At 40.9% G+C, this 26,697-nt stretch overlaps 1 protein-coding gene across 1 annotated transcript; it reads right to left on the minus strand.

The window, feature by feature from the left end:
• Positions 1 to 2,366: 2,366 nt before the first annotated feature.
• cbx2 (chromobox homolog 2 (Drosophila Pc class)) lies at positions 2,367 to 26,207 on the minus strand. The gene is made up of 5 exons (XM_063016728.1): positions 26,136 to 26,207; positions 25,996 to 26,039; positions 13,442 to 13,507; positions 6,728 to 6,797; positions 2,367 to 3,841 (listed from the first exon to the last, which is right to left on the minus strand). Exons 1-5 carry the CDS (start codon positions 26,205 to 26,207, stop codon positions 2,489 to 2,491), a joined length of 1,605 nt encoding a protein of 534 aa, XP_062872798.1. The 3' UTR covers positions 2,367 to 2,488.
• Positions 26,208 to 26,697: the final 490 nt, after the last annotated feature.

Here is a 26,697-nt window from a genome sequence, read left to right on the forward strand (position 1 = left end):
AATGGTTACCCAACCATGTAAATATGTCAGCAGGAACTGAAGGAACACAGTGGTAATAATGGCTCTGTCCCGACTTTTTTGGAGTGTGTTGCAGGCATCACATTTGAAATTGATAGTTGATCAGTAAAAAACATTAGAAATCTGTTCTTTTTACTTTTATCAGTTAAATGAACATTTTAAAAGAATAAACAATAGGCCGCTCGGGTGGCGCAGCGGTAAAACACGCTAGCACACCAGAGCTGACATTTCAAACTCGTTGGTTCGAAACTCAGCTCTGCCATCCGGCTGGACTTGGCGGCTATATGAAAACTATTGGCTTGTTGTTCGTACAGGGTGGAAGCCAGAGACAAATCTATCATAACTGATGCAATTATGACCTCTGCTGGCCGATCGATGGTTCTGATCAGGGTGCGTCTCTCCGTACACAAAGCTGATCCACATATGAACTCGCCTCGTTCAGGTGAGAAGATGCAGTCGGCTACTGCACACGTGTCGGAGGGGGCGTGTGTCAGTTCGCTGTCCTCAGTCTTGGTGAGGGTCAGCACCAGTACAGAGGAAACGTAATGCAATTGGGTAAAAACTGGACGAGCTAAAGATTGTGAGAAAAAGAGGAAAACGCATTTAAAAAGTCACTTCTGTTTATTGCATTTTATAAAAGGTCCCAATTTTGTGGAAATGCGGTCTGTAAAAAAAGGAGAAGATACCGGACCAACTCTGTACTTACTAAAACGCAGTGTTAAAGGGTAACAAAACCCCACACGATACTGTAATTGACACTAAGCACCATTTCCCTGACAATAAACTACGGAAATCCTGATCCGATTTAAAATATTGGGATTAGGGCCAATCCCTGATCATTCTATTGACTAATATTGGTTATATATACCTGATTTATATATAAAGCTTATAGTGTTTAACCCTGTGTTACAGACATGAATTTTCTCCGGTGGCATAGTACAGACAGGGGCTTATGCTGGTGAAGTAAGACAAGGTTCTGATTACACAGATATTGTCGCACGGATGGCTTTTATATATTTTTTTGCATTGTTCCTAATTTTCCTCCCAATCTAGTCATATCCAATTACCTGATTGCATCTCCGCCCTGGTTAAATAGACCCGAGACTGACACACGCCCCCTCCGACACGAGCAGTAGCCGACTGCATCTTTTCACCTGCACAAGGAGAGTTGATATGTGGATCAGCTTTGTGTACAGAGAGACACAGAGTCCACATTATCTCTCGATCTGTGCAGGCGCCATCAGCCAGCAGAGGTCGTAAATGCATCAGGCAGCTGTAGCCTAGTGGTTAAGGTACCGGACTAGTAATCAGAGGGTTGCCAGTTCAAGCCTCACCTCTGCCAGGCTGCAACTGTTGGGACCTTGAGCAAGGCCCTTAACCCTCAATTGCTTAGACTGTATACTGTCACAACTGTAAGTCGCTTTGGATAAAAGCGTCCGCTAAATGCTGAAAAATGTAAATGCATCGGTCCCGGACTGTGGGAGGAAACCGAAGGAAACCCACGCGGACACGGGGAGAACATGCAAACTCCACACAGAAAGGACCCATACCGCCCCACCTGGGGATTGAATCCAGGACCTTCTTGCTGTGAGGCGACAGTGCTACCCACTCTATATAAACAGCAGCCAATCGTCGTTCGTGTGGGAGCCGAGTTTCGAACCGACTAGTTTGAAATGTCAGCTCTGGTGTGCTAGTGTGTCTTACCGCTGCGCCGCCTGAACGCCTGTAGCCTGGATGTCTGATTACTCTGGTAGTGTATTACAGACACCCGTTACATAATAACATAGATGTACAGCCCTGATGTATCACAAACACCCGTTTCTGCTTGGAACGTAGATCAGAAATCTGTTTAAGCTGGTGACGCACTGGTACGCTGGTTACATATTAGACAGACAGACATGACGAACACCTGATCAGCCGGTGACATGGTAGAAACATGTTTATGATGCTGATGTACTAAAAATGCCTAGTGACGACGTACATGACAGTAACACAATACAGACATCTACTCATGTCTGTGATAGAGCGGACATCTGTTTATGCTGGTGATGTATCGAGTACGTCCAATTACAGACGCCTGTTTATGCTGGTGAACGAATATGGACATTCATTTGTTTTCTGGCGTGCAATATGAACTTCTGTTCTTATAGTACAGCCTACTGTTTGCACCAGTGATGTACTACAGACATCCATTTCTTCATGAGATGTACAGATCATGCATTCCTAAAATCAATTTCCAGTCAAAGATCAGAAAAAATAAACATTTTCAATCTGAATAAAGAACTAAATATTTCTGAAGCACCATATTGTCCTGCTACACCCATCGGTCCTTCAAGGAATCTTTGCTTATTCATGGGTACTGGAGAAGACACCACGGTTGGTAGATAAAGATGATCTACATTGTGTTTGCAGACATAGCTGCGATACCTGACATGATAGTGTAAACAAAAATCCTTCTCAGACTCTTTCCTCAGTAATTTCGGAGGCTGAAGAAGCCCACGCTGGTGGGAGACTCCTTCACAGTTACGGTGACCAGGTTGGCAGTGACGTCTGTGACGAAAACGTGTTCGATCAGGCTTCGCGGTGGCCTCCAGTCCTTGCACTCTGCCTGCACTTCCATCGTCAGTTCCTGACCTTCGTTGGTAAACGGTGACTCCTGCTCCGACTCCGAGCTGCTCCCTTCCTCCCCGGTACTCATCTCGCTTAGTGTTTTTGTCGATTTGGTGCCATCTCTGGGAGCGGGGAAGCTCAGGGCTTTACGTTGCCTTGCCTGATTCGGTTTCGCCGTTCTTTCCGCTGTATCACTCGGCCCTTCCAATTTCACCTTCTCTGATGCAACCGGAGCGCTGATTTCACGACATCCTGGACGACCCATAATACCCCCAAGTGGTGGCTTTGGCGTAGTGTTTTTTTCTTGCGTTGGACCTTTTTTTACTGTGCTACCAGGTCCTCGAACGTTGGTGCTCGCGAGACTGGCGTCCTTTATAGACGCGTCACCGCCCTGTTGTGTTTTGCTCATACTGGATGGGCCAGAGATCTGACCGCTTGGACTTTTCATAGCAGAAAGCTGGGAATGAGATGATTTGGCGTTTGGTGTTCGCTGCAGATGACTCGGAGATGAGGTTTCCTGTTTTTTAGTCCAGTTCGGAGCTGCCCCTGCTGCCTGTCCATTGGTATTGCTAGCTACCTTGGAATCGTGTAAACTGAGCGATGCCACTCCAGGAGACTTAGAAGTCGAGGTTTTTAAATCCAGCCCTCCCGTTCCGCTTGTCGCACTGCTCAGGTCGGAGACGGAAAGTTTAAAATCCACTGAGGTTTTGCCGTGAGGCTGACCGGAGCCCAGAGAGCTCTTCGAGGATTCACTGTGGGTAAAAGATCCTCGATTCTGCACCGCCACGGGCTCCCGGTTGGCAGCTCGATTCATGCCTGTGTAGGTAAAACTGGCAGGCATCAGAGGTTTCTTGATGTTGCTTCGCAGGTCTGAGAAGGAGTCTTTCAGTGCTGGCTTCAGAATTTTGCGTGCCGTTTTGGCCTGATTCTGCCTCATGGCCCTCACCTCGGGAGTCAGGGGCTTCCTGCCTCGCTTTTTCTTCTTCTGAGGCTCGGGTTTGGCCAACACAATCTGAGCCTTCTTCTGAGGGACGGGGTGCAACTCGCGCACCACCCTAGGGCTCGGCTTAAGCTTACTCTCGTCATCATCGTTGTCGTCGTCATCGTCATCAGAGGAGGAAGATGAAGATGAGGAGGAAGAAGACGAGGAGTCAGATGAAGACGAAGATGATGAAGAGGAGCTGCTTGATTTTGAGACTTGTGGAACAGGTTCCTGCCAAGATGACATGAACAAAAAGCACACTGGTCAACCTATTTGTAGACAACCTTGAAGTCTCGAGTGTGACAACCTGTTGTTCATCTGTTTACTTTCCAGAATGGCCTTTTACACCGATCAGGGATAACATTATGACCACCTCCTTGTTTCTACACACATTGTCTATTTTATCAGCTTCACTGTCCATATAGAAGCGCTTTGTAGTTCTACAATTACTGACTGTAGTCCATCTGTTTCTCTACATACTTTGTCAGGACCCCCACAGGACCACCACAGGGCAGGTATTATTTAGGTGGTGGGTCATTCTCAGCACTGCAGTGACACTGACATGGTGGTGGTGTGTTAGTGTGTGTTGTGCTGGTATGAGTGGATCAGACACAGCGGCGCTGCTGGAGTTTTTAAACACCTCACTGTCACTGCTGGACTGAGAATAGTCCACCAACCAAAAATATATCCAGCCAACAGCGCCCCGTGGGCAGCGTCCTGTGACCACTGATGAAGGTCTAGAAGACGACCGACTCAAACAGCAGCAATAGATGAGCGATCGTCTCTGACTTCACATCTACAAGGTGGACCAACTAGGTAGGAGTGTCTAATAGAGTGGAGAGTGAGTGGACACGGTATTTAAAAACTCCAGCAGCCTTGCTGTGTCTGATCCACTCATAACAGCCACAACACACACTAACACACCACCACCATGTCAGTGTCACTGCAGTGCTGAGAATGATCCACCACCTAAATAATACCTGCTCTGTGGTGGTCCTGAGCATTGAAGAACAGGGTGAAAGCAGGTTAAAAAAGTATGTAGAGAAACAGTAATAGTAGAACTACAAAGTGCTTCTATATGGTAAGCGGAGCTGATAAAATGGACAGTGAGTGTAGAAACAAGGAGATGGTCATAATGTTATGGCTGATCAGCGTAAAACTGTATCAACATGTGCATTCATTTCATATATTTATTAGCAATGCTCAGATTGTCACTCCAAACCCACGTCTGACTTTGTTATGAAATCTTTGTATGATGTTTGTTCAGTGTTTATTCATCCAATACATGCAGATCTAATGCCAAGAAACCTGTTCTGCAGTCTCCAGTACATTCACAACAAGAAGGTACAGTGTATCACAAAAGTGAGTACACCCCTCACATTTCTGCAGATATTTAAGTATATCTATTCATGGGACAACACTGACAAAATGACACTTTGACACAATGAAAAGTAGTCTGTGTGCAGCTTATATAACAGTGTAAATTTATTCTTCCCTCAAAATAACTCAATATACAGCCATTAATGTCTAAACCACCGGCAACAAAAGTGAGTACACCCCTAAGAGACTACACCCCTAAATGTCCAAATTGAGCACTGCTTGTCATTTTCCCTCCAAAATGTCATGTGATTTGTTAGTGTTACTAGGTCTCAGGTGTGCATAGGGAGCAGGTGTGTTTAATTTAGTAGTACAGCTCTCACACTCTCTCATACTGGTCACTGAAAGTTCCAACATGGCACCTCATGGCAAAGAACTCTCTGAGGATCTTAAAAGACGAATTGTTGCGCTACATGAAGATGGCCAAGGCTACAAGAAGATTGCCAACACCCTGAAACTGAGCTGCAGCACAGTGGCCAAGATCATCCAGCGTTTTAAAAGAGCAGGGTCCACTCAGAACAGACCTCGCGTTGGTCGTCCAAAGAAGCTGAGTGCACGTGCTCAGCGTCACATCCAACTGCTGTCTTTGAAAGATAGGCGCAGGAGTGCTGTCAGCATTGCTGCAGAGATTGAAAAGGTGGGGGGTCAGCCTGTCAGTGCTCAGACCATACGCCGCACACTACATCAAATTGGTCTGCATGGCTGTCACCCCAGAAGGAAGCCTCTTCTGAAATCTCTACACAAGAAAGCCCGCTAACAGTTTGCTGAAGACATGTCAACAAAGGACATGGATTACTGCAACCATGTCCTATGGTCTGATGAGACCAAGATTAATTTGTTTGGTTCAGATGGTCTCAAGCATGTGTGGCGGCAATCAGGTGAGGAGTACAAAGATAAGTGTGTCATGCCTACAGTCAAGCATGGTGGTGGGAATGCCATGGTCTGGGGCTGCATGAGTGCAGCAGGTGTTGGGGAGTTACATTTCATTGAGGGACACATGAACTCCAATATGTACTGTGAAATACTGAAGCAGAGCATGATCCCCTCCCTCCAGAAACTTGGTCGCAGGGCAGTGTTCCAGCATGATAATGACCCCAAACACACCTCTAAGATGACCACTGCTTTATTGAAGAGGCTGAGGGTAAAGGTGATGGACTGGCCAAGCATGTCTCCAGACCTAAACCCAATAGAACATCTTTGGGGCATCCTCAAGCGGAAGGTGGAGGAGCGCAAAGTCTCGAATATCCGCCAGCTCCGTGATGTCGTCATGGAGGAGTGGAAAAGCATTCCAGTGGCAACCTGTGAAGCTCTGGTAAACTCCATGCCCAGGAGAGTTAAGGCAGTTCTGGGAAATAATGGTGGCCACACAAAATATTGACACTTCAGGAACTTTCACTAAGGGGTGTACTCACTTTTGTTGCCGGTGGTTTAGACATTAATGGCTGTATATTGAGTTATTTTGAGGAATGAATAAATTTACACTGTTATATAAGCTGCACACAGACTACTTTTCATTGTGTCAAAGTGTCATTTTGTCAGTGTTGTCCCATGAAAAGATATACTTAAATATCTGCAGAAATGTGAGGGGTGTACTCACTTTTGTGATACACTGTATAATCAGAACTTTTTTCCTAATAAACAAGCTCTAATTAATTTAACAGCCAAGTTGTTTATTTCTTGCTGTTGGAAGTTAGTTGGAAGAAAAATGTTTCAATATATCTAATATAATGAGGTTCTTACCACAATCTTTCGAGGTCTTCCACGGGGCCGCTTTCCTCGCTTCCGGATCAACAGTTCTCGTTCTTGTTCCCTGAACACACCGAAAAACACAGATTTTGAAATTACTACTGATATGAACCCACCAGTCGACGCCACTAATAAGCAAATAACTACAGTCAAGTCAGAAAGTCTACACACCCCTATCACCTGCTGCACGTTTTATTACATTACAGACTCATTCTATAGTAGACTGAGTTCATGTTTTGTCACAAAATTCTACACAAACCAGCCCACAATGATAAAGTGAAAGCAGGTTTTTAGACGTGTGCTAATTTATTACAAATTAAAATTTAAAATATCATATGTACACAAGTGTGCATTTTGTTTTCACTGATACTGCTTGAGATGTTTCTACAATTTAATTGGAGTCCACCTGTGGTAAATTCATTTGATTGGACATGATTGGGGTTTGCCAACACCTGCCTATATAGGGTCCCACAGTGGACAGTGCATATCAGAGCAAACTCCAGAAGATCAGAAGATCAACCATCCAGGCAGCACTCCACAAACCAGGCCTTTATGGTACATTGTTTAACATTATCTGGGTTAAAAACACACGGTACTGCATTTTAATTAGAGAATAAAGAAAATGTAATTTAATAAAGAATAGTTTTCGAATAAAAACATTACAAAAAAAAAGTAATAAAACATCAATAAATTGTCATAGTTCGTTTCTTTTCATTGTTCTGGTCAACTTGTGGTGAATCTGGTTTTCCCAGAACTACTGGCCACAATGCAGTTTGTTTGTTTATTTTTTTGGCTTAACACCATAATAACAAATTGGTTACATTACTGGCAGGATCACAGATATATATATTTTTTTAATAGATCAAGTCCAAAGCTGCGCCCGAAATCGCATACTTCCATACTCAATAGTACACGAAATGAGTACGCGAGAACGGTTAGTATGTCCGAATACACAGTATACACAAAGAGGTACGCGAGAAGTACCCAGATGACCTACTTCTTGGGCAGCCATGTTTGAGTATGCAAGCGATGCACACTTGTGGTCTGCTAATGTATCCCATAATGCAACTGGAGCTGCGTAGGCGTTCGAAGCGGAATAAGAAACAAGAAAGATAGCGGAAAACGGAGAGTCCTCTGTTTACAAGTGTAAGTAAATTTAAATTTTTTTTTAAGACGAATAAATAACAAAAAGACGATACATTTTGGCGAGTGGGGTTTGTAATGAGTCTGTAACTATGGTGATATTACGTCGTCACATCCTCACTTGACGTTGGTAAGATGGCGGATGTAGTACGTAGCGGTGTTGTGTGCATACTGCACACTTCTCTACTGAAAGTATGTACCTCCAATCTAGTACGTACTCTGTAAGTATGCGATTTCGGACGCAGATATAGTCTTTCGTTTTGTCTATCTTTATATGTGAGTCCTCAATTTTATATTCGTGAATGATTGTGTGTAGACATGCCGTTAAACCCCGCAATCAACCAATCATGGCCGAGAGGTGTTTTGGTAAACTTTTGATGTATTCTGTTTGAAATTTTATTATTTTTTATAGTGTTTAGGGTTAAAAGTAGGGGTGTGCTATATTGTATCGTTCACGATAATACCGGTATAATTTTTAAAACGATAAAAAAATCCCATATCGTGATAATAGCGGTATTCTGAGTTCTTTACGTGATGACGTCACGCAGCTATGCATATGGCATACGTGGGTCATTTGGGCACAGCAACAAGTATGGCAGAAAGCGGCTCTGCTGTGGAGGAGCTCGAGCCAAAAAGAGGAGCGAGTTTAGTAGTGTGGAGGTGGTTTGGTTACAAAATATCAGATGCACAACAAACCACGGTAATATGTAAAGTATGTAAAAAGCATGTAACGACAAAAGGGGGAAAAACAAGTAATCTGTTTCACCACCTCCGGCAGACGCACGCAGTTCAGTACGACCAATGTGAGTAACGCTAACCCAAGCAGACAGCCTACGCTGACTCAGCACAGCATCGCCGCGTCTTTGGAAAGCTGCACTCCGTATGAATGGCAATTCAAACTGTTGAGAAGCAAGGCTTTATCCAGCTTATTAAAAAGCTAGACCGGAGATACATAATAATAATAGGCAATAATAGGCAGTCTAGTTTGTGTTAGTTTTTCTGTTTACTGTGAATCTTTTGGAGTATTTTTGTATAATTGTTACTGTTAAAATGTAAAAACATGCACTAAATTTTCAGCACTTTGTTTTTTGAAGGATTTTTTGATACATTATTTTTATTGGAAAGACAAAATACAGAAAAGTGTGCGTAATTCTTACATACTTCTTACATTTTTCTACGAAGTGTTTGAAACTTATATTAATTCTAAATAAAACTTGAACATTATTTTTTTGCAATAGTGTTTTCTTGAAATGAATAAAAATATCGTTATCGCAAAAATACCCTGAAATATTGGGATATTATATTAGGGCCATATCACCCACCCCTAGCTAAAAAGTAGGGATGCATCGATACCATATTTTCCCAACCGACATGTATTTTTGTACTCGCCGATACCGATACCTATTTAGAATGATGCAATCTGGAGCATTATGGAATAGTGTAGTTTTTAGTGTAAAATAGTGCAGTGGAACAGTTGCTTGGGTTGCCATCACTAATTGTAAAAAAAAAAAAAACACCGCACAGACATCATTGAGAAAGCTTCTGACAAGCTAACGTTAACGTTCATTAATAAACGCACGTAATTACCGTTGTGCACATCATACATGCGATGCGATTCTGCTGATATATTTACTACTGAAATATTTACTTTAAAAGGATAATACAGTCCGATCCCATCTGAGTCGATTCTATCAGCACATACATTCGTGGTTCACCTCGGTAAATCGTAAACGACTCTGAGTCGGCTCCCGCTCTGCTATAAAGCCTGAGCTTTATAATGTAAGCGAGTCACACAAAATGTTCTGTAGTATTTGGTGTTTATTTACAACCGCAACATTTATTATAACAGTAAACACGGAGAGATGACTGAGAAAAGAAGCTTAAAATGAGTCGACTCCTGAATCACTTGTATCGACACTGTGAACAGAGTATTGAACACACACACGTCCTATAACGGCGGTCGCTGCTTTTGTAACCGGTTATCTTCGCTGTTAGCTCTATTTTGAAGGTTTTTTTTTTTTTTTTCAAACGGAACTAAATAACATTAAACGTGTGTGAGCGTGGTCAGTGAGAATAATTCAATCTGTCTGTGGGTGAAAAATGAATTGCTTTAGTTTTAGAAGTAAAAAAAATCTCGTAATGCCACGCCCCCCGGTCAGGCACTCGCGCCCCTCCCCCCCCCAGACAAGCACTGCCGCCCCACAGGTTGAAAATCCCTGCGTTAACGCAGCAACGTGCACTAGGCACAAGGTATCGGATATTTAGTATCGGAGCCTCGTTTGCGAGTACGAGTTAATGAGCGCGGTATCGGGCTAATACCCGATACTAGTATCGGTACTCACGCATCTCTACTAAAAAGCTTCTATTATATTACTTGGGATTCCTAATTGATTCCTTTTTGTATTGTATTGTATTGGTGAAATTCAATAATGATGTGTTTTATTGTCATGATGGTATGGCATATTTCACATGTTGGTGGGGGTCCCCCTCTCAATAGGCGTGAATGAGTCAGTTGGGTGTGTCCGATGCGGCATCTAGTCCATATAGATTGCTCCATTCTGTTAGTTGGCATAGATTTGTGGTGTGTGCTGATATTGGGGTATATTTTATGTGGTTAATTATTGTGTTGTGATTCCCATTCAAGTTGCCATTTGTTTCTAATGTTTTTCCGCAAACCTTTGTGAGACCTCGACCATAGAACACCGTCAACTCAGGTCTGTATGCAGATGCCGACCAGCTGATAGCACCACTGGGAATTCAAACCCTGGATCCCAGTGGTAGTGGACTACCATAATTTTATAATGCAGCACCACCCGAAAGCTGTTATTAATTGTATTTAAATCTTTGACCAAGCAGATGTCCATGTGTCCTGGCACTTTTTACTGCCGTAACTTTACTGCCGTCCTTATTACAAAAAAAAAGTTCATGTACCCATGTGACATTTTAACGAAGTGATGTTAGGTGGTGCTCATGCATAAACTGTTTTTTTTAGTTTAGGATTTTGCAAAATTGGGGAACACAAAGAAAGTGCCCAGTTTCACTGTGCCACAAATGAAAAACAATGCAGTGACAAGCAGTTCCGGTTGTGAAACCAAGTTCCTTTTTTCTTCTCTATGTTTGTTTAAGTTAAAAATGTCGCCTTCACACTTCCTGCCATTACTACATTTTTAGAGAATGGCTTTTTTCTCCTTCTATTTCCTTCAAACCAAACCTGAGGTGGCAGCATACGTACATTTACGGGACTATCCAGAGCGACTTACAGAAGAGCTTTCATAATAGTCGCTTTGGATAAGAGCATCCGCTAAATGATGAATGATGATGAAGCTTAAGTTCTTAGTAAAAAGGTGATGAGGGTTTTTAATCGTCTTTTGAAGACAGCCAGAGACTTCGGAAAGACGAGAGAAGTTCGTCCCACCACTTGGGTGCAAGTACAGAAAACAGCATTGATGCTCGTCTCCCATGAGTTCTGGGTGGAGGATCAAGTCGATCAAGACTAGTAGCACAGAGGTTGCACGGAACAGAGTGGGGTTTGAGTAGACCATGGAGGTACAGGGGTTGGGGCAAAATAACTGAAACACCTGTCATTTTAGTGTGGGAGGTTTCATGGCTAAATTGGACCAGTCTGGTGGCCAATCTTCATTAATTGCACATTGCACCAGTAAGAGCAGAGTGTGAAGGTTCAATTAGCAGGGTAAGAGCACAGTTTTGCTCAAAATATTGCAATGCACACAACATTATGGGTGACATACCAGAGTTCAAAAGAGGACAAATTGTTGGTGCACGTCTTGCTGGCGCATCTGTGACCAAGACAGCAAGTCTTTGTGATGTATCAAGAGCCACGGTATCCAGGGTAATGTCAGCATACCACCAAGAAGGACAAACCACATCCAACAGGATTAACTGTGGACGCAAGAGGAAGCTGTCTGAAAGGGATGTTCGGGTGCTAACCCGGATTGTATTCAAAAAACATAAAACCACGGCTGCCCAAATCACGGCAGAATTAAATGTGCACCTCAACTCTCCTGTTTCCACCAGAACTGTCAGTCGGGAGCTCCACAGGGTCAATATACACGGCCGGGCTGCTATAGCCAAACCTTTGGTCACTCGTGCCAATGCCAAACGTCGGTTTCAATGGTGCAAGGAGCGCAAATCTTGAGCTGTGGACAATGTGAAACATGTATTGTTCTCTGATGAGTCCAGCTTTACTGTTTTCCCCACATCCGGGAGAGTTACGGTGTGGAGAAGCGTACCACCCAGACTGTTGCATGCCCAGAGTGAAGCATGGGGGTGGATCAGTGATGGTTTGGGCTGCCATATCATGGCATTCCCTTGGCCCAATACTTGTGCTAGATGGGCGTGTCACTGCCAAGGACTACCGAACCATTCTGGAGGACCATGTGCATCCAATGGCGGTGCCGTGTATCAGGATGACAATGCACCAATACACACAGCAAGACTGGTGAAAGATTGGTTTGATGAACATGAAAGTGAAGTTGAACATCTCCCATGGCCTGCACAGTCGCCAGATCTAAATATTATTGAGCCACTTTGGGGTGTTTTGGAGAAGCGAGTCAGGAAACGTTTTCCTCCACCAGCATCACGTAGTGATCTGGCCACTATCCTGCAAGAAGAATGGCTTAAAATCCCTCTGACCACTGTGCAGGACTTGTATATGTCATTTCCAAGACGAATTGACGCTGTATTGGCCGCAAAAGGAGGCCCTACACCATACTAATAAATTATTGTGGTCTAAAACCAGGTGTTTCAGTTATTTTGTAGCTCGGGGCTGATCCATTTTTGGCTTTGTAGGCGAGCATCAGTGTTTTAAACTGGATGTGTGCAGCTACAGGAAGCCAGTGAAGAGAATGCAGCAGTGGGGTGATGTGGCAGTGTTTAGGTTGGTTAAAAATCAGACGGGCAGCTGCATTTTGAATGAGCTGCAAGGGTTTAATATTGGACATTGAAGCACCTGCCAGCAGGGAGTCCAGCCATGAGATTACAAAGTGACTGGACAAGAATCTGAGTAGCTTTCATGGAGAGACATGACTGAATCTTTCTGATGTTGTAGAGGAGGAACCAGCACGATCTAGTCATGTTGGCTACCATTTGCACTAAAATGTACTATTTTCATAATCTATCAGTCATTAATGAGCTGGAAAGTAATCACTGTAAATAAGAAAATCTATAATGCGATATTAGTGCCAAAAATATAGTACATGAAAAGGGGAAAAGTAAATGCACACTCGATGAATAATCTGTTCATCCTTGTGACCAGTATTTTTATTAGGCACTATATAATCCTATTGGCTCTGGGCTTTGCTCCTCACACCTCTGTCATTGATCTAAATCTTGTTTTGTTTTTAAGTGGGGGGAAGCTACCAGACTGGGAGCTGAGCTATTTATTTGACCGAGCCTGATGGCGGCTCTAAAAGCCATATATGCATGTCCATCGAGGTGAAAGGCAACGAATGGTGCTCCACTGATGCCCGGCTAAGCGTTTCAGTCCCTATTATTTGCATTCAGACGAGCAGAAACGTTTCCTCTGGAGTCCCGACCCCCCCTCACCTCTTGTTAAATGCGGCCAGCAGTCTCGGGTCGAGGAGGTTCTCCTGTGGCTCCCAGCTATTGTGCCTGCAAACACAAAAAACACACATTAGTGCTTTGAGCCAAGCCCATCTGCACATGCAAAACCCTGAATGACCTGGGGATCAGCATTTGGACAGGATTTCTGGGCTTTTGTATATACAGTAACAAAACAAGTACCAATAGAGGAGCTAAACCAGAGTTTGGCATGTTATGCACCATACAATTCCAATATCATTATACCCCTAATAAATATTAATGCATAATACATTTATTCATTAATAAATTACTATCCTTTTAAAAACCACATTTAATTTTGTATTATCACACATATTAGATTTATACAACAATAACTAACAAATTACTATATTCCTTTTTCAAATACTGAATTAAAGCAAGTATCATTCCAACCAGGCACCATGAGGTGGATAAAGTGCTGAGCAGCATGGCAAGTTGAATTGTACATGTACTGGCACTGGTCTAGAGAGATGTTTACCCCATGTCCGCCACCTTTGAAAATCTAGCAACGATAAACTGGATGCTCGAAATTGCCCTAGTTGTAAATGTGACAGTGAGTAGGTGAAGTGGCTAAACAAAAGTATTGAACGATGAAGATCCCATTAGGATTAGACTAACGATTATATTAGTATTGGTACATTTTTGGTAAATGTGCTGCATTTTTAATATGAACAATAAAAAAAATGTTTTAATGTGTTTATACCATTTAAATCATGAACAACTGAATCATTAGTATTAAAATACGTAACAGTTTGGAAGCAGAAAGGGTTTTCAGATGGTAATGTCTGCTCATATTTACATTTTTGGCATTTAGCAGACGCTTTTATCCAGAGAGACTTACAGTACTGCAACAGTGACCTGTCTAAGCAGTTGAGGATTAAGGGCCTCGCTCAAGGGCCCAACAGTAACAACCTGGCAGCGGTGGGGCTTGAATCAGCTACCTTTTTATTACTAGTCTTTCAACACTAGGCTACAACTGCGTGAATGTGTGTGCTATGTTATTGTTATAATGTTTTTAAATAATATACGGATGTTTTTAGTCATGTTAATGTATAATGGTAGAAATCTGTTAATTATCTAATAACAACCATGGCAATGAATGAATGTCTATTCATTATGATTAGCAGGTTAGCTCGTCTTTGTATAAACTACGTACTGGATGCAGAATGCAGAACTGGTTCCGCTCATGATGTTTATGTTCATCTTCGTTCTAATTTGCTGCCATGTTTACCACACTGTTTTATTCAGTAAAGAATACAAACTTGTAGCCACGAAGCTCCGTGATCTGTTAAATATTTAATTGGGACGCTATTAGCTTGTCGCTTATCGGTTAAACAAAATTGGCAAAATGTTCCACCCTTAACTTCTCCACATTGTCTGCTTTTAAGTCATGATTTAATAACAGCAAAATTTAATCCAAATTGTTCCCGATACTCAGAGAATCGAACAGTAAACATATCATTTTACTGTTAATGTAACAATGTAAACACATCAAACACAAAACAACCACCGTCTGTGCTCAGCAATTAAGGTACTGTTGGGCCCCTGAGCAAGACCCTTAACCCTCAGTTCCTTAAATTCTATCTAGGCAAGTAGCAGCTCAGTGGTTTAGGTACTAGTATAGTGATTAGAAGGTTGCTGGTTTAAGCCCCACCACCACCAGGTTGCCACTGCTGTAACTAAATGTAACTAGGTGGAAAAAAAGAAAATAGGAGAAACTTTCCAGTATGTTCATTCAACCCAGTGTGTAACAAACCACAGAGAGAGAAAGAGAGAGAGAAAAAAATAAGTTAATCTCAAAGGCCTCCAGAGGAATTCAGACGTTTTACATTACACCCTTCAAATAGACTGGGTATGTCCCATGTGAACATAGACAGAGATAGATAAACACATACTTTACTGATCCCGAAGGACGTTTAGGCTACCAGTAGCTTAAAAATGATGATGATCTTTACAGTGTGCACCAACAGTACAAAAACAAAAGTAAAAGTACCTGTACTATACTGTTAATCTAGTATCACAAAATGTCCAGTGTGATAAAGAATGCACAAAGACGTACAACGGCAGTAGATAATAAGTGGTCACAAAAAAAGTGACCCGGGCTAATATGTTTGGCCCATACAGCAATATGGCTTTTTGCTGCCAAAACAGCCCTGCAACTGTGACACACTGTATTTTCCGACACCTTTCTATCAGAACCAGCATGAACTTCTTCAGCAGTTTGAGCTACAGTAGCTCGTGTGTTGGATCGGACCACACGGACCAGCCTTCGCTCCCCACGTGCATCAATAAGCCTTAGCCATGACCCTGTCGCTGGTTTACCACTGTTCCTTCCTTGGACCACTTTTGATAGATACTGACCACTGCAGACCGGGAACACCCCACAAGAGCTGCAGTTTTGGAGATGCTCTGACCCAGTCGTCTAGCCATCACAATTTGGTCCTCGTCAAACTCGCTCTAATCCTCACGCTTGTTCACTTGCTGCCTAATTTATCCCACCCACTAACAGGTGCCGAGATAAAGAGATAATCAGTGTTATTCACTTCACCTGTCACTGGTTATAATGTTATGCCTGGTCAGTGTACATTGTGTAAAGAAATACTATTCCTATTTACATGTTCCATTTATTATTTAACTTATTACAGGCATTGCTTGCTGTTTGAAAGTGTCTTTAGTCACTTCACAGTTTGATAATACTATTACTAGTATAGTAAACAGTTCCATACAACTCCTTTACTTAAGAGGCGAATCATTTGTAAATCACACGTTACTGGTTTCCACACAAGTGCAGATGTAGAAATGTACAGGGTTTAAATAATGTCAATTTTGCTGCCTTAATTCAATCTGAAGAGACTCGATTATCTCTGCTGTTTACAAAAGCACTGAAATAAGATCATTACTGTGAGGAAGATAAAAACAGCTGATTAAAATAATCAATAGCTACTGAGTGCCTGGTACCAGATGGAGGGGTAGGAATGGATGGGGGGGGGTGATTGACATGAGTAGGATTAACACTCACAATGCTGCAGAAGAGAGAGGAAAAACTAGGAAAAAGATTTTTAATTAAAAGAGAGACAGGGTTTTATTTAAAAAACAGAGTCTTCTCAGTCCTTCTCAGAAATAAATACTAATAAATACAGGGGAAAAAATGAGAAGGGTGTGATAAATTAGTGAAAATAAAATATATTAAAAAGAAACAGATTCTTAAATGGAATATCCATTTTCTTCTAAATTGGAAATCTCATTTTGCCCCGTGTTTTAAAAGATGGCTATCAGAAATGACTCATATGGCCCTGATAGAGTGATTGAAATGTTGAAAAATAAAGCTCAGGGGCCTTTTCATGGGATGTGGGGCAGGTTTTTGAACAGATTAGAGGGACCTTAACTAAATGTTTTTTTTATTTACTTTATTTATGTATTATTATTTTTTTCTCTTCTTCTGAATTTGCTCATTTTATCATTTTCGTTATTATCATTGCTGTGTTGAATTGTCTGTGGGTGGGGAGTAAATAGGGTTGTGTGTTTTTTTCACATTTGTTTTATTGCTCTGTTCCATGTTTAAATCTGATAAAACTATAAATAAAATATATATTAAAAAAGGAACAGTATCAAAAAAAAATAAAGGAAAACTTAAAAAAAAAAAAAAAAAAACAACAATGTAAATAGACAAGACATAAAAAAAATACAAATGACTGCAGAGATGTTGGAAAAAATTGTAATGCTAACTTTGTATAAGGAGAAAAGGAAACTTTTTTTATAAAAAAGAATAAAAAACAAAGATACAGAGACAGAATTGAGGCAATATAATAGAAACAAATCGCTTTACAAAGTATAAGATACATTTAGAGAAAAGAATATAAATATATAAAAGACACCAAAAGGCTTTTCTTTTCTTAACCCTTAAAAAGGGAAAGGAGAAAAGAAGCAGAAGAGAGGGATTATTGAGTATTTGGGAGGGGGTGGGGTGGCTGATTTCAAGAGGGGCAGCTGCAGTTCATTCTGAAAGACGGCACACAGCCAAAAACGGTTGAAAGAAAAACAAACCAAGTAAAAAAAAAAAAAAAAAAGAGGAAAATCTTGATGAGGTAAAATAACCGACATTGGTGTTTACATATAACGGTGGATTTACAACAGAGTTATAGTCAGTACGTGACTTTACATTCACACTTTCTGCAAAGCACTTTAGATTCTAAGAATACATGGAAACGTAAATCATCCAGGTTCAACAGTTACACTCAGCTCCAGGAATAGTGGCACCCTTGGTCAAATGTAATCAAAAATACAGGCTTTTAACTACCGGGACCTTAAGAAATCTAGTTTCCACTTTTCAGTTTATTTTAGTGAACACACAAATGAAGTGAGAAAATTGAGTTGATTTTCATCTCAAATCTACACACAATTTGTTTTAACTTCATGATGTTGTAAACTGATGTTTGTTTATCAGGATTTTAACGTCATGTTTTACACTATGGTTACATTCACGATAGTTACTCATTACACAAGATTCATCAGTTCACAAGGTTATATCAAACACAGTCATGGACAATTTAGTCTCCAATTCACCTCACTTGCATTTGGACTCGCTTGTCTTTGGACTGTGGGAGGAAAACGGAGCACCCGGAGGAAACCCACGTGGACACGGGGAGAACATGCAAACTCCACACAGAGAGGATCCGGACTGACCCTACCTGGGGCTCGAACCCAGGACCTTCTTGCTGTGAGGCGACAGTGCTACCCACTGAGCCACCGTGCCAGCCTGTGAACTGATGAACCTTGTGTAACGAGTAAATACCAATCCTGTCATGAATGTAGCCAAAGAAATGACGTCAAAGTCCTAATAAACAAACTAACTTCTTGATGCAAATATTCGAGGGATCTTCAAAAAGTTTCCACACTTTTATATTTTGGAACATGTAGCTTTGTCTCAGAAGTGTCTTTTTGTTATTACATTATGGGATGAAAAAATATCGAGATATATATCATATATCGCAGTTCAGCTAAAAATATCGAGATATTATTTTTGATCCATATCGCCCAGCCCTACTATAGACTATTTTTATCGATTAGTCGATAAATCTAACGATTAGTTTTCCTTCAAAAAATTTTATTCAGAAGCTCATTTACGCTTCTTTTATTTTATAAACAAACTGTACGGCATAATAATATGTAAACAGGGTTTATGTCCACATTATTAAATTCTCCAGAGCTCCATACTAAACAAAGTGCAACACGTGTTTATGGCATTCCGTACACAAAGCAAAGCGCTTAAACTTTTAGCAGAAATAAAATAGTTCGAGGTGAGTACGTCTCATTAAGTCCAACTTACAGTAACGACAGAATGAGTCCAGATTCTAACCTACACGTTCACTCAAAACTTACTTCACATTCTAAGCCATGTAAACACAGTGGTAAGCCTTAAGACGCAGTCATATGAGCTTTTTGCGCTTTGATCGCCACGGCAATCGCAAAAATCGCGAACCCAACGGAGCAAGTGTGTGGCGCGTGTGAATGCTCCCTAACTGATCTCGCTAAGAAATACGGTATTCCAAGATCTCCGCGATTAAGACGCTTAATGAATATAGAGTAAAATATCAATATAGAAGTAAAAATGCGCCCTAACTGAACTTCTTAATCACGGCGATCCTAGAATACCGTATTCCATAGCGAGTTCAATGAAACAATATGGACGTGCAACATGGCGCTAGTGCTGCTGTGGTACCATCAAAGCAGTGTACAAACCACCTTTTTGTTTTGTGTCAGTTTTAAGTATTCCCAAACTTTTGATGATTTGGGTCTTGGAAAACTTTTAGCTTTTCTTTGAAAGCTCTCTACAATCGGCTTCTGACTGCTACAGACGGCATTTTTTAAGACGGCGCTAAATGCAGGCAACCAGTGACTGGACCAAATACAACTTAGGTCATGCACGCAGCAAGTAGCGCTGACGGAATCATATGAATGGTTATAAGAATGGAAAATGATCTATTATAAACATAGTTTTGAAAATGATGCATCGACTTAAAATATTGACGTTGACGCATTTTTAGCGACCAATCACGACAGCTCTAATGATAACCACAGCAAACCACACTCCAGCTAGTCGAATTATTTACAAGAAGAAAGTTCATGGAACTACAAATCATCTCCAAAAACATGAAACACAAAAAATTGCAGTGTGCTCTCTGACTAATCTTCATCAGTCACTTTGAAAAAGTGACAGGAGGACATGAAAGCAGCAAGAACAACAGTTAAGCAAACTCCTTTGCCCTAAGAAGGGTCACAAAAACACCAAACCCATCGTTATGTGTGAACGTAGGAGCGTCATGATATGAAGTATCATGCAAAAAGCATCGTACATTATTGAAGAAAAAAAACAAACAAACAGAGTGGCAGTTGCAGCCCAGTGGTTAAGGTACTATACTAGTAATCGAAAGGTCGCTGGTTCAAGCCCCACCACACAACAGGTTATTAAAAATAAATAATAATCTGTTGAATTTATATAGCGCCTTTCATAGTCCCAAAAACGCTTTACATACATGAAGAGCGGAAAGAGAAAAAAAAACCTTTAAGAAGAGTAATGTGAACTGAACAAAAACGTTTTTAGTTGAGTTTTGATGAAAGAAAGTGATAGTGGGAGAAAATTCCAGAGTTTAAGGGGCAGCAGCACTGAATGATCTGCCGCCCACAGATGACGGTTTAAATTTTAGTTTAGACAGAAGTCCAATGCCAGATGATAAGAGGGTGCGGGAGGGACGGTACAAACAAAGCAGCTCACTGAGGTAAAAAGGAGCAAGCTTTAAACCTTAGAAGAAGGATTTTATATTTAATCCGGCAGATAACTGGTAACCAATGAAGGTTGCCACTGTTGGGCCTTTGAACAAGGCCCTTAACCCTCAATTGCTCTTTGTTTCTACACTCACTGTCCATTTTATTAGCTCTGCTTACCATATAGAAGCACTTTGTAGTCCATCTGTTCCTCTACATACCTTTTTTACCCTGCTTTCACACTGTTCTTCAATAGTCAGGACCACGTATAATTTAGGTGGTGGATCATTCTCAGCACTGCAGTGACATTGACATGGTGGTGGTGTGTTAGTGTGTGTTGTGCTGGTATGAGTGGATCAGACACAGCAGCGCTGCTGGAGTTTTTATTATACCGTGTCCACTCACTGTCCACTCTATTAGACACTCCTACCTAGTTGGTCCACCTTGTAGATGTAAAGTCAGAGACGATCGCTCATCTATTGCTGCTGTTTGAGTTGGTCATCTTCTAGACCTTCATCAGTGGTCAAAAAACGCTGCCCACGGGGCGCTGTTGGCTGGATGTTTTTGGTTGGTGGACTATTCTCAGTCCAGCAGTGACAGTGAGGTGTTTCAAAACTCCAGCAGCATTGCTGTGTCTGATCCACTCATACCAGCACAACACACACTAACACACCACCACCATGTCAGTGTCACTGCAGTGCTGAGAATGATCCACCACCTAAATAATACCTGCTCTGTGGTGGTCCTGACCACTGAAGAACAGGGTGAAAGCATATTAAAACAGTATGTAGAGCAACAGATGGACTACAGTCAGTAATTGTAGAACTACAAAGTGCTTCTATATGGTAAGTGGAGCTGATAAAATGAACAGTGAGTGTAGAAACAAGGAGGTGGTTTTAATGTTATGGCTAATAGGTGTATACTGAAAGTATATTAAATAACAAAAATGAGAGACTGAATACTCTGAATATTCAGTTCCACTTCACAGTGGTTGCATTTTGGTGGCAGGAACTTTCCAAATGAACAGCTGTCACCACCTCCATACCAACAATCTCACAACAAACAAAGGCACCTGTAGTTCGATAGACTTTAATCACAATCATGATCAACTGAACCCAAAACAGACCATTACAGCAACACCGACTGATTACCATACTTAACAGTAATTCTTTTCTGTATAACTGTTCTTCTTTTTACACCAAATCTGTAAAGAATGTGTGTTGTTTTGGACTTATGGTCCTGGGAACCTTGTTAGGACATTCAACTTTGTGAACCACTAGTATTGAAACAGCCTGCCAGCCTCTGACCTTGGAGACAACTGTTCCCAGCTCAGAAGTTTACACAACTCTACACAAAGAAGTCACCAGCTGCTGCCAATCCTAACAACTAACAAGGAACTACGAGGCCATGGGACAAATTAAATGACTATATGGTAGTTCTAAAGTATTAGATTTTCAATTAAGCAGATTAAACACAACACAATAGACAAAAAAATAGACTAAAACTAAAACTAGTTAAAGAATGTGTCCCAAAAACTAAAATACCTACAAATGACTGTGTGTAATTTGCTAATATCAGCTATTAAACTTACAGAAACTGTTCATTATCCAAGTGATTGGCGGCACGGTGGCTAAGTGGGCAGCACGGTCGCCTCGCAGCAAGAAGGTCCTGGGTTCGATCCCCAGGTGGAGCGGCACAACTGATTGACTCGCAAATGACTCCTCATTACAGATTCACAACTGAGTTACAGACAGCACTATAATTTCAGGTGAAATACCTTAAAATGTGCAGATTTTTGGAAAATTATCAAAATGGATTTGTGGTTTTTATTCAATTTTATACCTTAAGGCAGCAGTTCCCAACCTTTTTTGCACCACAGACCGGTTTTATGTAAGACATAATTTCACGGACCGACGGGGGTATTAAAAATAGAAAAGTACGAGATGGAAAATCAGTGTGAATCCTAAACTTTTCACTGCAACGAGACACTGCTCCCACCTAGTAGTGATTGGGGACAATAACACCCGAAGAGTATCCGAAATTTAATTGCTCTTGTAGCGATCTCTAATTATTTATTCTTTCTGTGCGGCCAAGTAATAAATGACCCATTCATTTTGTTGTTTGTTTTGTTAATAAAATGAGGATAAATTGTATCGTGAACTAGGGATGCACCGATCCGATATTAAGATCGAATATCGGTCCCGATATTACCAAAATGAGATGGATCAGATATCGGATAATTAAACCGATCCATGGGGCCGATATACGTGCACTTTAATTCGTTTGCGACGCGTGCTAAGCCCATACAGGACGTGCTGCTGACGTATGGCGTATAACACAAACAAAAACAGCAACATGAAGCGAGCCAAAGAGTCAGCTGCATGGAGGTATTTCACGCTTGCTATGCTAACAAGTTCGATGGCAACATGTTTATTACTCATGTTTAGCTGCTATATTTTATTTTGAATTACTGTTTGCACTAAATATTTACGGATAAGTTTTGGGTGTGTTCGAAAACCTAGTGAGCTGCCTTGCTGTCTACATAAGCGGCTGCCTCAGTAGAGAGGATTCTAATAAGTCATCAACTCATAAGTCAGGTTATTCGAACGCGCTACTTACACAGCGATTCCATCGGGTTTAGCATTTAGCATCTTGCCATTAAAAACAATGAACAGAGGTAGCACAGCGCTAACGCTAACGTCAATATAACATTTCCCTTCATGTACCGATAACGGTTACATTTCCTGACAAGCTCGAACTTGCAAATAAAAACACTCGGTATAAGTTTATACAAGTTAAAAATCAGTAATATTTTATTTACATTTGATAATAACTCCATTCGTTTTTCCGCCCCTTTCAGCTATGTTTATTTTTCTGCAATGAATGCTGGGATTGATTTGGTCACCAAGGCAGCTTCGGATGCTTACTCGTTGAGTGAAAATAACACTGAAATATTAAGATGCCTGTTTATTATTTTATTGACAAATAAATAGCAGTTCAGTACATTTATATCTGTGTTAATTATATATTGTTTTGCAAACTTAGTAATGTTTAAGTCAATCCTGATGCCTTAAGTCTTTCCCACATAATAAAGTATACGGTTTATTAATTCAACAATGGTATCGGATCGGTATCGGCCGATATGCAAAGTATATGTATCGGATCGGTATCGGAACTGAAAAAGTTGGATCGGTGCATCCCTATCGTGAACCCAGTATCGTAAATCGTATCGCATCGTGGGTGGTACTTGATGCATCATGCTACCATCTATCTATCTATCTATCCATCCATCCATCCATCCATCCAAAGCAGTTACTGTGACATTGGTACCAAGTTTTCAATCACTAGAGGGTAAAAGTAGATGTAGAAAGAGGTGTATGCAAATGTTATACATCCCTGGTCAAATTCCACATTCATTTGGTGTTTTAGATATAACTAAGTTTACATACCACCCAGAGGTAACAAGTCTAAATATGATCTGCCTGTTTTATTGTGCAAAATGAATAAGATGTGATTCAGACTCTGCATTGCTGAGATAATGGGGGGGGGTTCTGCCGGGGAGTGGGTACTCGGCACAACACAGGCACTGACAAGAATCTACCAATCTAAACAAACAAGCTGCTCTAGCAAATAAAGTAGTTAAAAGGAACCGCTTATGTAAGCATGCTGAAGGTGTGTCACTATACCGTAAACACTACATGTACAGGTGGGTAGTGTGTATTTGATGTATCATGCTTCTATCTATCTATCTATCTATCTATCTATCTTTCTATCTTTCTATCTATCTTTCTATCTATCTATCTATCTATCTATCTATCTATCTATCTATCTATCTATCTATCTATCTATCTATCGCAGTTACTGTGACATTGTTACCAAGTTTTCAATCACTAGAGGGTAAAAGTAGATGTAGAAAGAGGTGTATGCAAATGCTTTACACCCCTGGTCAAATTCCACATTCATTTGACGTTTTAGATTAAACTAAGTTTACATACCACCCAGAGGAATCAAGTCTAAATATGATTTGCCTGTTTTATTGTGCAAAGCTTATGTGTTTGCTGATTCATGTTTCTCATATTATGATTAATTATTTATTGTTGTCCACCTATGATTAAAAAAAAAACAATATCTATGAAATGCCTATATCCACGACAACACAGCAAGAGCAAACAGAATTCCACACCATGCAGGTGTTGTGCCGAATTCCCACTCCCCGGCAATGGCCAAACAGACATTCACTGCTTTTGTAGTTAAGACAAATCTAGAAATGAGGGTACACTGTACTTCATAAAGAAAGCTGGCTTTAATTAAACATGGTACTAACAACAATTGTAGTAATGATAGTTATAATTATTATATATAATTAAAACTATCAGATTAATATGGGTGAATGGGTATTTTAAACCTGTCAAAATTACACCCCTCTCAGCTCTAGGGTGCAACTAACTACAGTAGACCCTCGAGTTACGAACGGTTTACCATACGAGTTACGAACGATCTTTTTCAACTTGACGTATGAACAAATTTTGGATTACGAACCGAAATTTGCGAAACGTGACGTCATGAACAAGTTGACTCAGACCGTCTCTCTCTCTCTCTCCATCTATCTATATTGCTATATAAATATATATATATTTTTTCCGGTATTTTCTTTATATTTTGTGAAATTCTATATTAAAATGACTAAAAAAAGCTTCAGAGAAAGCGTTGCTGTGTTGTATAATTACTCCTGCCAGTAGGTGTTACGGTGTATCAGACAGAGGGGACAGAGAGAGAAGAAGGAAGTCGCTGAGTAAAGTATTCTTTCTTTCATTACACCTACAAAATACAACACTATTGAAATAAAGAAGGAAATAATAGAGAAATGTGAGTTATTGTTGTTTCTGGTAGATACATTTTCTATAAAAAAAAGAAGGAAATGTATTATGGTATGGTATGGTACAGCACACGTACTATACTGAAATGTGATGTGTTTTATGTTCAGTACAGTACTACTGTGTATTGTTGTTTATTATTATTATTTACAGTAATGTCCGTTTTATAATTTAGGATTTACGGGAAAATATACTTGTATTTATAACAAAAAAGAGCATTTAAGACATTAGAAAGGTTAGGTAAGAGGGTGGTTTGGGAGGTCTGGCACAGGTATTCGGCACAGACAAGAATCTACCTATCTAAACAAACAAGCTGCTCTAGCAAATAAAGTAGTTAAAAGGAAACACTTATGTAAGCATGCTGAATGTGTCACTAGACCAATGTGTGAACACTACATGTGATATAGGTGAAAATAAGTTTATAAATCATCCACAAATCTGAGTATAATATTTGTGAGAGTTTTAGGACACAATTCTCATGAAGTAGGTGCATTAAACTAAGCACACACAATACATGTGCTATAACTTTTGTGTTCAATTTGGTGCACAAACAGTAACAGTATTTAGACAGAAATTTGTATGTGCATTTATCGTTTGATTTAAGCTGTCCAAACTTTTACATGAGCTTGTAAATAAGGCCAAACTAACACGCTGCGTGGATTCAGCTCAGCGCCAAAACTTCCCAGACAAAAGAACAGGAGAGAAATAAAACACAAACGCACAAGAAAGAACTGAAAGCAAAGCACAATATAGGTGCAGTATGGATTAATAATAGTAGATAATAATGGATGTGATTGTTTACTGTGAATCGCTTGAATGTTGCGCACTGAAGCAACAAGCGACACGTTGTTGCCGCTGCTGTTGTTTTCATTGTTCACTTACTTGGACGACCATCCTCTCCACTTCACCAGGTACTCCAACTTTCCCTGTCCAAAACCAAACACAGACACGTGAAAACCCGCACACACCTCGAGCACAACCAGATCAGTCCCAAACACACACATCCAGCCGGACAAACTCACCTTCCGCAGCCTTTTATTCAGAATACATTCAGCATCGAAGACCTGCTCTCCTACCGCGCTCAACTCCTCCATGACTGAGTGCAAACAACGCCAGCTTTCCCCCTCCTACCAGCAGCACACTCCTCCTCCTTCCACTCCTCCAGTCCCGAACCAACAGTGCACCAGTCCGGCTTCTCCTGTACCAACCCAGTACCACACCAGTCCGGCTTCTCCTCTACCAACACGACACACCAGCCCTTCTCCAAGTCATCCAGTATAAACTAGAGCTGGGCGGTTCCTGAATCACCCGGGGTAATGATTCGAATCTTTGTACTGAATCAGGAATCAACGAGTCCGAAATATCAATTAACCCGGATCCCATGAGTCCTCTGACTGGCTGCTGTTAATGCGAAGTTCACACTACACGACTTTCTGATTTGTCGGGTCGCTGTACAGTTCACACTACACGACTGAATCTCCTGCACTCAGGAGTCTTTTAGTCGGTGTGTATTTCACACTACACGACTGATCGGCGATCAGGGGTTTCACACTACACGATCCATCACCAACTGGAATCTCAGAC

The sequence above is a fragment of the Trichomycterus rosablanca genome, chromosome 2, assembly GCF_030014385.1.
Source record: "Trichomycterus rosablanca isolate fTriRos1 chromosome 2, fTriRos1.hap1, whole genome shotgun sequence".
NCBI classification, from domain to species: domain Eukaryota; kingdom Metazoa; phylum Chordata; class Actinopteri; order Siluriformes; family Trichomycteridae; genus Trichomycterus; species Trichomycterus rosablanca.

What these genes read in the sequence shown, in the direction of transcription:
- cbx2 (XM_063016728.1), bottom strand. Translation starts at nt 26,207, where the DNA reads ATGGAGGAGTTGAGCGCGGTAGGAGAGCAGGTCTTCGATGCTGAATGT. An exon ending in TGAATAAAAGGCTGCGGAAG is followed by an intron (nt 26,040 to 26,135) that starts GTGAGTTTGTCC and finishes GGTTTTGGACAG; the next exon opens with GGAAAGTTGGAGTACCTGGT. An exon ending in TGGAGAGGATGGTCGTCCAA is followed by an intron (nt 13,508 to 25,995) that starts GTAAGTGAACAA and finishes TTGTGTTTGCAG; the next exon opens with GCACAATAGCTGGGAGCCAC.